General features: G+C 40.0%; 1 protein-coding gene across 1 annotated transcript; it reads left to right on the top strand.

Annotated features, from left to right (window-relative positions):
* Window positions 1-10,344: 10,344 nt before the first annotated feature.
* On the top strand, window positions 10,345-10,762 carry LOC311168149 (ATP synthase subunit ATP5MJ, mitochondrial-like). The gene has a single exon (XM_084229491.1). The coding sequence runs from the start codon at window positions 10,374-10,376 to the stop codon at window positions 10,554-10,556; it is 183 nt and encodes a 60-aa protein (XP_084085617.1). The 5' UTR covers window positions 10,345-10,373; the 3' UTR covers window positions 10,557-10,762.
* The last annotated feature ends 629 nt before the right edge of the window (window positions 10,763-11,391 follow it).

The following is an 11,391-nucleotide window of genomic DNA, read 5'->3' as shown; positions in this document are numbered from 1 at the left end:
ATGATAATGTTGTAGAAATGAATTCCAGCCTTTTACCCAGGCAGAGGAAGAACAAGCAGTACTTCAGGAATGGTGAGGTTAGGAGAAGCTTTATTACTCATGCATGAGGTCCCAGACCTGGGTAGCCCTGTAAGTCTGATCACTGTTTTAAAACCCAAGGGTTCCTTTTATACACAACTGTGTCCATATCTGTTACATTGATAACATCGTTTTTCAACAGACACAGCCATTTGCAGCAAAGTCCCCAGACAAGGGGGGCAAGGCAAGGGGGGAAAGATGCAAGCATTCAGGGAATGGCCTTGGAGAGAGAGAGAGACCAGCTTGGCCGGCTGCCTGACCTTGTAGATAAGAGTGCTGAGGGCCTGGCAATGAATCTTGAAAGGGAAGGAGCTGCAAGTAAGCAAACTTGTTGATTATGCCTGCATTGGAATGTTCATTGTACCTGGGCTGGAAGTCCAGCTGGAATCTTTATTATATTAATTTGCTTGGTAATACATTTTCTCATCAATAAAAACCTTCCAAGAAAGGAATAAATGGAACCTACCTAAATATTATAAAAGCTGTATGACAATCCCACAGCCAATATCATACTCAGTGGTGGAAAGCTGAACGCATTTCCACTAAGATCAGGAGCATGACATGGATGTCCACTATCAGCATTGTTATTCAGCATAGTGTTGGAAGTCCTAGCTGAAGCAATTAAGAAAAAAAAAAAAAAAAAGGATACAAAAGAAATCCAAACTGGAAAAGAAATATCTGTCACTATTCTCAGATGCTATGCTAATTTACTTAAGGGAAACCAAAAAATTCTACCAAGAAAATTCTAGAAATAAAAAATGAATACAATATGGTGTCAGGATACAAAATCAATAAATAAAAATCAGTGGCATTTCTATATGTTAACAATATATTAGAGAAAGGATAATAAGGAATATAGCTCATTTACAACCATGCCAGAGAGTTAAATACCTGGGACCTCCCCATTGGCGCAGAGGGTTGAGCGCAGCACTATGATGCTGTCCGCAGCCTCTGCAGCACGGGTTCAATCCTGGCTGGCCAGGGAGATTCAACACAGCGTGACAACCTCTCCTGTCTCGCAGGCTGCTCCCCTCAGCAGTGCTTTCGGTCGATCTGACTGTTCTACTCTCCGCTCTGTCTCTGGTGAATCCTCTCACCCTCCCGCACCTCTGGCCTGTACTCCAGCTCTTGTATAAATAAAATAAAATCTTAAAAAAAAAAAAGAGTTAAATACCTGGAAATAAATTTTACAAAGGAGGTGAAGAATCTATACAATGAGAACTAGAAAACTCTGTTAAAGGAAATAAAAGAAGACAAAGAAATGGAAAGATACTCTGCTCATGGGTAGGAAGAATTATCATTAAAAAGGCTATATTACCCAAAGCAACTTATAGATTTAATGCAATACCTATTAAAATATCAATAGCTATTTTAAAGGAAATAGAACAAATAATTATTAAGTTTACATGGAACCACAAAAGGGCTCAAATAGCTAAAGAAATCTTGAGAGAAAAGAAGAAAAATGGAGGTATTATACTTCCTGTCTTTAAACAATATTACACAGAAATAGTATTCAAAACAGTATAGTACGGGAACAAAAACAGAAACTCAGACCAATGGAACAGAACTGAAAGCCCTGAGGTAAATCTATATAAATATGGACAGCTAATTTTTAACAAAGTAATTAAGGCCATACACTGGAGAAAAAAGAACCTTTTAATATCCTGGTATTCAAGGTTATTATTATTGTCTAATGAATCTCAGGTCTACAAAGACAAGTTCATCCACCAAGTCTTTCTGCTATTAGAGGATGTTTGACAGTGCTCATTCATCATCAGTGAAATCATTTAAAGACACACAATTCTACATGTAGAATCTCTGCTCTAAGTAGAAGGGAACAGGTGCAGCTTATCAAATGGAGAAGCCTTTTCATAAAAAAAGGATAAAAAGATCACATGCTAAGCTAAGACAATTTGAACTTTCCCACTCTTCAGAGAGGTAGGTGCTGACATTTTTGTCCTTTTTAATTTTTGCCAAGGCAACCAAATCATTGATTTTGGAAAGACAACTGTATAATATGGTTTAAAAAATCAATTTGTTCTAAGCGACTATTTATTTTTTCCCCTCAAAGGAATTACATGCATGGGTTATTTTATGACACATAAGAAAACATCTTTCATTTTTATGATGTATATGGCACCACTTGCGACTTGGTGCTCATGTCTTAAAGACTATAACTTGATCATAAAAATAAATCAGATGTTTCTGTAAAGCCATGTAGTGCTGCTGCCGTCTGCTTACCCCAGTACCTAATGAGGCATGAGACAGGCTCTGAGCACAATCAAGTCGTTTGCTTTCCTCTGGCCAATAAAAAACAACAGAAAAGTATTACAGTCTGTATTCATCTATATCAGAAGAAATGGACATGCAGGAAAACAAAAGGTCTTCAATTTTAAAATGTCTGAAAGTGTTTTCTATAACAAGACAAAAAGTAAGTGATGATGAACGAGAAGAAATTAGGACACTAGTATTATCCATCAACAGCATCAAGATAAAAAGCAAAATATGTGCAGTATTAGTTAAAGATGCTGCCCTTATGTTACTGGGATCCTCTTATTCATCAAAGCGGAAGTTTTTTGTGAACACAGAATGAAGAACAATCCTAAGAAAGAAAAGAATTGCCTCTTAATAGAGGGCACAAAAGAAGAGATAAAAGCTGCCATGCAAATCACCCTAGCTTTGAAAATGTCTTAAAAACTGAAAATCCTAAATGGATTTTGCAAGGACAATTGTTAGCTCTGGAAGCAGTAACATTTTTATTGTGTAATAATTTAAAATATACGGATAACTTCCGAACAGTATTTAAGAGGAATGTGAAACTGCTCTACTAAAAGTTTCACTTTTGGGCCTCCCCTGGTGGCGCAGTGGTTGAGCGCTGGGCTGTGAAGCTGCCCGCAGCCTCTGCAGCGCCTGTACCATTCCCGGCCACCAGCAAGGGTCCCACATGGCGCGACAGACCTCTCCTGCCACACCGCTGTGCCCCTCAGCAATGTGTTTTGTCAGTCTGCCTGTTCTGTTCCCCGCTCTGGCTCTGGTGAATTCTCTCACCCTCCCGTGCTTCTGACTGTACCCAGTGCTTGTATAAATAAATAAATAAATCTTTAAAAAATAAATAAATAAAAGTTTTACTTTTTTTAATTGAAAAGCACCATTTATTAGATTAGCAACTTTGATGATAATACAGACTCCTTCCCCTCCCAGGTCTTTACCAGCAAGGGCCAAAGAACTAATGGGGATGGAGGGAGGGAGCTACCACAAAGGCTGGTAGACCCATTCAACTCACAAAGCACTCACTGACCACCTTCCCTTTCTGGATCCTGCTGTGCAGCAAAGGAGGAAAGCCAGGCAAGTGAGGCTATAGCCTCACTACTAGCCCTGCTAGGAGAAGAAACAAGTTTCTCTCAAACATGCAGATTTAATATATTACCTTATTTACCTTTCTAATTCTTTTTTATATAATCTCCCTCACCACCATTGCCCTTTCCCTAAGAGAGAAATTTTACCAAATCTCATGTTATACCACTCATTACTTGTATTCCTCTGGTGAGGTTGTGTTTACTAACATATCACAGTGATTATATTAAGAGGCTACAATAAAACAGTTTTCTAAACTGGTTGAACCAATGCAGCTCCCAACAGCGATATATGAAATTGCAATTCTTTCACATCTTTGTAAATAAGACTGTTAGGCTTTCTAACTATAGCCATTTTGATGTCTGCTGTGGCATCTTATCATGCTCCCTGGTGACTGATGATATGCAGCACCTTTTTAATTGTTTATTGGCCTTTTGAATATAAACTTTTGTGAAATACTCATTCATACCTTTTTCCCACTCTGTATTGTACTGTTTATCTTTTATGTACAGAATTCTAGAAGTTCTTTGCATACTCTAGATACAAGACTTATGCCAACTATATTCATTACAAATATCTTTGTCCCATTTTAGCCAGCCTTTTCACTCTCTTAATAGTGTTTCTTTATATTCATGAAGTCAGCTTTATCAACTATTTTATGAATTGTGCTTTTCATATCCCATAAGAAATATCTGCCTACCTCTAAGTCATTAAGCTATTTTTCTACCTCAAACTCTGTAGGTAAGAAATCTTGTCTGGTATCTCTTTTCAGGTTTTACAGGACAAAAATCAAAATTTTGCCCAGTTAAACTTCTGTTGGGAGGCTCTGGGAATCTCTCTGACTTTACCTTCCACAGTGTCTCCTATGTTTTCCTCTTCTGCCACATCTCTCTGACTCTTCCACCTTCTCTTTTGCTAAGGCGAAAGAGGCCTGTGTGATTACTTGGGTTTATTCAGATAATCCAGCATAATCTCCTTATTTTAAAGTATATGATCTTAATTACATCTGCAAAGTCCTTTATGACATGTCATATAACATATTAAACAGGTTTTGAGGATTGAAGTGTGAATATCTTTGGTTTTGGGGTTGGGGGATTAGTGGAACAATCATAATTATCACCCATAATGTGTTAATGTAGTAACTTGAAATGACAGGTCACTTGACTAAGGAAACTGGAATGGGCCTGTGCTGTTCATCTTTAATCTTGACTTCTACCTGATTTGGGCTTAATCTGACCTTCACACACTTCATGTTTGTGGTCTCAGGAAACTACGTAGAATATTCATAGCCTTCTCATTTCACCTGTATATTATTGACCAAGATATGTGCTCATAAAATCCTTGAGTTATTATGTGCCAACACTATAACATGGCATAAGCAATATTCCTGATACATAAAACTGTATTTTTTTAAGATTTATTTATTTATGCATACAAGAGCTGGGGTACAGGCCAGAGATGTGGGGGTGAGAGGATTCACAAGAAACAGAGTGGGGACCAGAACAGGCAGACTGACTGAAATAACACTGCTGAGGGGAGCAGCGGGCAAGACAAGAGAGGTCTGCCTCACCATGTGGGTTTCTCCCTGGCTGGCCAGGGATCGAACTCATGCTGCAGAGGCTGCAGATTGCTTCATAGTGCAGTGCTTAATCCCTTGCGCTACCAGGGAGGCCCAAAAAACTGTATTTTTTATATCTACCAAACCCAATCAAATGCATTTTATATGCTTAATTACTGGTTTAACTTACTATTTCTCTTTGTGAGTTCTGTTGGTCAGATAGCATATGTAGAAACATTAAGAACAATGTTTCCTAACCCAAATGCCCAAAAATAGATGACTGGATCAAGAAGATGTGGTACATATATACCATGGAATATTACTCAGCATTCAAAAAAGATAAACACATGCAATTTGCAGCAACATGGATGGCGCTGGAAGGGATCATGCTCAGTGAAATAAGCCAGAAAGAAAAAGAAAAATACCGGATGGTCTCACTCATAGCAGGAATCTAGAAAACTTAAATAAGGGACCAGGAAAATGAATAACTATAAGAAAGTGAAAATCAAAATCAACAAAAAACTATGAACCAGAGACACTTTTAGGGGGGCGGGGGCGGGAGGGGAGGGATTGGGGTCGGAATGAGGGGGGCTGCAATTGTATGGGGAATATAAAAATAAAATTTATTATTTAAAAAATAAATAAAAAATAAATAAACTTTATATCATAAAAAAAAGAACAATGTTTCCTTATTACCTAGGTACTATGTCAAACATAAGTTCAAAGAAAGAACTTGTTTCAGAAGTTATTTGCAATATTGGCTTACTTACTCCAATTTAGTTCAGAACTCATCCTTGCAACTATTTATTTTGCTTGAAGATTTATGGAAGAAAAAAAATCACCCAAATTACCTGGTAATTTATGCAGTTGTGCTGTCAAAATCTGATGTACTTTCTACTTCCAAAGCACGTATGTTCTTGTGCTATTTTCCACATAATCCAGCATCAAATAAAGACATGAGTAATTTTGACTTGATTGCACTATAATTATTCAAATATTCTTAATTTTATGCTCTAACCTAATTTCCATATTCGTTATTATCATTTAAAATGAATATCATAGATAATGTACCTAAAGCACTTCCATTAATTGGAAAACATAATTCTTGAACAATAATAGTCACAACAAAAGCAACTCAATATAGAGGCCACTATGGCAAAGTAGCTGTACTTATTATCAGTATAAATCATGACGGAGTACCATAATATCAGCATCAGTGGTCCCCTTCCAGTTTAGCGGGATCACTCTATGTGGGTAAGACTAGCTTGACCAGTGGCCATGTCAGTACACCAAGTCATCCTTCCTGACACCTGCCAAGAAAGGCAAACTCTCAGGTTGAGAGCAGTGCCTTAAAAACACCCACTTCTCCTGAAGCCGAAATTTGCTTATTGCAGCCACTCAGCAGGGCTCTGCACCTCTTATCAATCAAGGAGGAGTTGCAACATTTCCTGCCCTCTGCAGGAAACAGAGTCTCTAGCAGATACTTATCAGCAGGGATTCTAGCAGTTATGCCATATAAGAAAGAATTCAGGGTCAAGGAGAAAAGGAAAAGATGAAAAAGAAGCAAGAGAGGAAACAAGAGTACAAATAAGGAATTAGAGACAGTGTTTACCACAGACACCCTGTGCAGCACATCACAGGAAGCTGCAGCAGGAAGCTTCTGGGTGGACTGGAGAATCTTGGAGTATTAGTCATAAAAAAATTACTTCAGAAAAATATTGTCACTTACAGGAAAAAAAATTTTAAATAGGAGGTAGTACAAAAATTCTTTAAATGCTACACATCTTATTAACTTTGATTTTCACCTAGAAGTCATTTATTTTTCTGAACATAAAAACAGCCAAAACCTGAACCCAAAATTGGTTGTTATAAAATTGGCACCTAGTTTATCTACTTGCTTTTGCTCAATTCTAATTTAAATTTGAGGATAACCAAGCAATTGGATTAAGCTATTAGCAAAAGTTTGAGACCCTGGAGAATACTGTGTCAGTGCCTAAACCCTTGGAGAGCAGAAAAATAATAATGTTTCTCGAGTGAAAAAGAAAAAATCAGCAACAAAAGATTATACGGTGCCAATAGATCTTTAGAATTGTTAGTCCATCCATAGATTAAACTTATATGTTTACTATCTCATGCTTCTTCTGTGAGAAAGGTAGGTATATTTTTTCTAAAAGAAAAGAAACATTTTATACTACTTAAAAAGGAAAAAAATTGAAGTTAGGTAAAAACCTATCTAGGTCAAGTGATATGTTCAAAATTCAAGAAATTGCGCCAAAACAGCACCTCAGTTCAGCCATTGTTCAAAGATAACACTACCATTAGCTAAGAATAAATGAAAACAATATGGAGTAAACTTTGAGCTCTGTAGAAGAAAGCAATTTCTGATCCAGCAAGGAAGATGGTATTATTACTTTTTAAAAAGGAGGCGTATGTCCATTGTTCTTCTCACAAGTAAATTAAAAATAATTTAACTTCTAACCATGATCTTAACACTATACACCTGTCAACCATTGCACAGAACCCATTGCTACCTGTCAGTGGATTATGAGTCAGTACTGTTATATTGTATCCACTGGACATTAAAATGCTCTTCTACAACCCACCACAACCCCCAGGTATAGAAAATAGCTCACATGGCAGAAATCATATTTCACAGAGGGGGAAAAAATGTTCTATAGCTCTGAAATAATCCACAAAGATGTCAGAAAATTTTAAGAACCTAACCAACCCATCAAGGCCGTGGGATTTATGGTTAGAAACACCTGCTCCCCTCTTCGTATCACTATTTTAAAAAAAGGAAAAGGAAATAAAAGACAGAGTGACAAAAAAGGTAGAAAAGAAAAAAGAAAGTTTCCAAGCTTATAATAGAGGGATTATCTCAATTTAGTTAATAAAAAAGAATACCTTACCAAGTTTCCGGTATTTGTTTTATTATTTAATTTCATACAAAGCAGACCCTAACTTTGTATAAATTCCATAATTTCTAGCCTACAGCTGGAAGAAATAGGACCCCCTGCCAAACATCAGCCCAGAAAAGTCAGATTTCCCTGAGTGTCAGCATGAACGACACAGTTGAAGGTTAATATTTAATCTGGCCTTTTCTCTGATCCCTAAAATCATGTGGATAAGGTGAAGTTACTTTGAAATTGCTGAAAGCAAGATTTCATTCACCGTGAAACAGAAGTTATGCTGGAAGAAGAGAAAACGAGAAAGCCATGCACAAGTTGTTGAAGGGTGAATAAATGTTAGTACTAGCAACATATTAAAGAGGCCAACTGATTTGAGAGCATAAAGAATCTACTTTAATCTTGTCTTTTAATAGTTATAAGCCTTTCAGAGATTTTACTTCCTGCGTGTTTATGCCAAGCTACTGAGCAACGACCAAAGGAAGAGCACGGCTCACTAAAACAAAAAGAAAGTAGAGAACATATGGTGTCTGATTTCAACCTCAAACGTTTGACTCACTGTAAGAAAGTGTCTGAATATGTTTTGTCTTAAATTTTTACATACACTAATCCATTTCTTCACAGTATCCATTCACCAGTCAACTGTAATTTTCCCTGGGTTTCCTTATTAGGAGAGGTTTCCTCCCTTGTTTTCTGGAGGGTTTCGGTGCCTGATTTTCATCTTTATATTTGGTCACAGAAGCATAAAGCAAATAAATCTATGTACAACAATTCCATGTAGCCAAACCAATGACCACTTTCATTGTAAATTATTCCCCTCTTTCAGCACAAAACACGTCCGGAACACACAGAAGCATCGGGATGCTGGGCCAGGGCGTGACGTCATCAAGATGGCGACTTAGGTTCATCTGGACTTCGGCCCCACTCATAAGAAAACCAGCTAGCAGTTATCCATAGATAAGACACCTCTGTGAACATCCTGGAACCCTCAGATGAAGCTGAAGCAGCCCCCTGGTGCACCGAGACCAAGAAGGACCCCATTCTAGAGTTAAGAGGAGCAGCTGCCCTCTGCCCCGCGTCGCCCCTCCCCTAGGCTGGCAAGAGGGGCCTCCGGGCCTACGGTTTCCCCAGAGTGAGAATAAATGAGGCCACGGTAGACACCCCAATGCTCCCCCCAGCATTTCCTAGGAGGCCTACTTAGGTCTCATCTCATCTTGACCAGTGCGGATCAAATAGAAATGAACTTACAGCAACCAGCGCTCGGGGCCTTGGCGGACGGAGTTCGTTTTTGCAGCTGCAACCTCGAGAGGATCCCGGCAATGGCTCGGCCCACCTGCAGCGGCGAGCGGGTGGATCTGCCTGGCCAGGAAGCTCAGAAAGCAGTTCTGCCTGGTTCGGGTTACCAGCCACCTAGCCATGCAGGCCATGAAGCCCATGCCACGGCCCCCTGGACAGAGAACAAATTCAAAACACCACATTCTGCTGAATGCAGGCTCCTGACCCCGTCCACCAGGAACTCTGTCCAGAGAGCCCAGGCGGTTGCTCGCTGGTCCTAGAGTCGGGCTTGCAGTGGCTCTAACACAGACAATCGAGTCAGAAGCTCTGTCCATCCGCAGTTCAGCCCTTCGCTGGCCAGAGAGTTCATGGGTGGTGCTGCCTGATCTGTGTCACTAGCCAAGAAGTCATACTGTACGCGGAGCCTGCCCTAAGATTGCCTTAAGCAGGGAGGCAAATTTTTCACAGCCCCACCAAGCTGCAAAGCAAAGTCTCCAGTCCCGCAAGGCGAGGACACCTGACCAGTTTCTGGCAAACACAGTGCCCATCCTGCAGCCGTGCTTGGGCAAGACATCAAATCAGCAGTCTGACCAACTGTTGAGTGTAACTTCTAGCCTGCATCACCCAGGAGCCTTAACCTGAGTTGCCTTGAAACTCAGCCAGTCGTGGATGCCCAGCCTATGCCCCGCCCAGCAGTGGAGCCCAGCCTATAGAGCCTTGCCTGAAGCCTGGCACAGCCTGCAGCCTTGCCAAAGCGAAGAGCTTAGTCAGTGACCCTGTCCTATAATGGAACATAACTTACCGTCCCTTTTAATGAGAAAAAGGGATAGTGACTCCCCCACCTGATCTAGACGGCAATCTCCAGCCGCACCTAACTGTGGGATACAGCTAGAGGCCCCTTCAGACCAAAGAACCTGACCAATGACTGCACAGCACTGTAGCAGTCAGTGGTCAACCTGTTGGTAATGGCCCCTTACAGCTCTTGCCCACCTTCAGGGCACAGTCTGCATCCCCATCTGATTAAAAAGCACAGCCTGAAACATCCAAACTTTAAGTCCTGGCCTCTGGTTCCACATAATCAGAGTCCAGCATCTCTAGCCAATAAGGGATTAAAACCTGAAGCTAGCGCAGCCGGTAACCTTCCCGAGTCGTTGGCGTGTCGGGTCGGGCGGCTGTAGCGGTGGGTCGGGGTCAGCGCCGAGATGTTTCAGAGACTCATTAAAAATGTTTGGACCCCCATGAAGCCCTACTATACCCAGGTCTACCAGGAGATCTGGGTAGGAGTGGGGCTGAAGAGCATCATCAGTTACAAGATCAGGAGTGCTGATAAAAGAAGTAAAGCTTTGAAAGGTCCGAGTCCCGCACCTGCCCATGGCCACCACTGACCGACCCGCCGCAGGGCCAGGCCGATGGAGCCGGCAGCGTGGGACGTCCCTGTGGCTTCGTCCAGCCCTGTCTCCTCCTTGACATGAATAAATGTCCCTGTGAGACCGGGAAAAAAAAAAAAAACCTGAAGCTATAAAACTCCTAGAAAAAAACGTAGGGGAAAGGTTCTTGACATTGGCCTTGGCAATAATTTTATGGATATGACACCAAAAGCATAAGCAACAAAATAAAAACTAAACAAGCGGGGGGCTACAAACCAATAAGTTTCTGCACAGCAAAAGAAATCAATGAAAAAGTAGCCTATAGAATGGAAAAAAATATTTGCAAACTGCATATTTGATAAAGGGTTAATGTCCAAAAAATATGTATATTTGGTCCACATGTAAGTGCAGTATCTATTTTTAAAAATGGGCAAAGGATCTGAATAGACATTTAAAATAAACATTTCACCAAAGAAAGTATTCAAATGTCCAATAGGTATGTTAAAAGATGCTCAACATCACTAATCACCAGGGAGATGCAAGCAAAACCACAACATGACATTACCTTGCACCTATTGGAATGGCTATTTTATATATATATAGATATAATATATATATATATCAAAAAAAGGTAATAGGTATAGGGGACAATTTGGAAAAAGGGAATCCTTGTACACCACTGATGATAGAGCCACTCTGAAAACAGTATAGGAGTTCCTCCAAAACTTGAAAATAGAACTACCATAAGACCCAGCATCTTGACTTCGTGGGTATGTATCTGAAAATTCCTTAGAAAATTAAAAATGGAACTACCATTTGACCTGGAAATTCCACTTCTGGGTATATATCTGAA

This window comes from Talpa europaea, assembly GCF_964194135.1.
Source record: "Talpa europaea genome assembly, chromosome: 1".
Taxonomy (NCBI): domain Eukaryota; kingdom Metazoa; phylum Chordata; class Mammalia; order Eulipotyphla; family Talpidae; genus Talpa; species Talpa europaea.
Note: the sequence above shows the minus strand (reverse complement) of the source record. Positions and strands in the feature narration are given on the sequence as shown.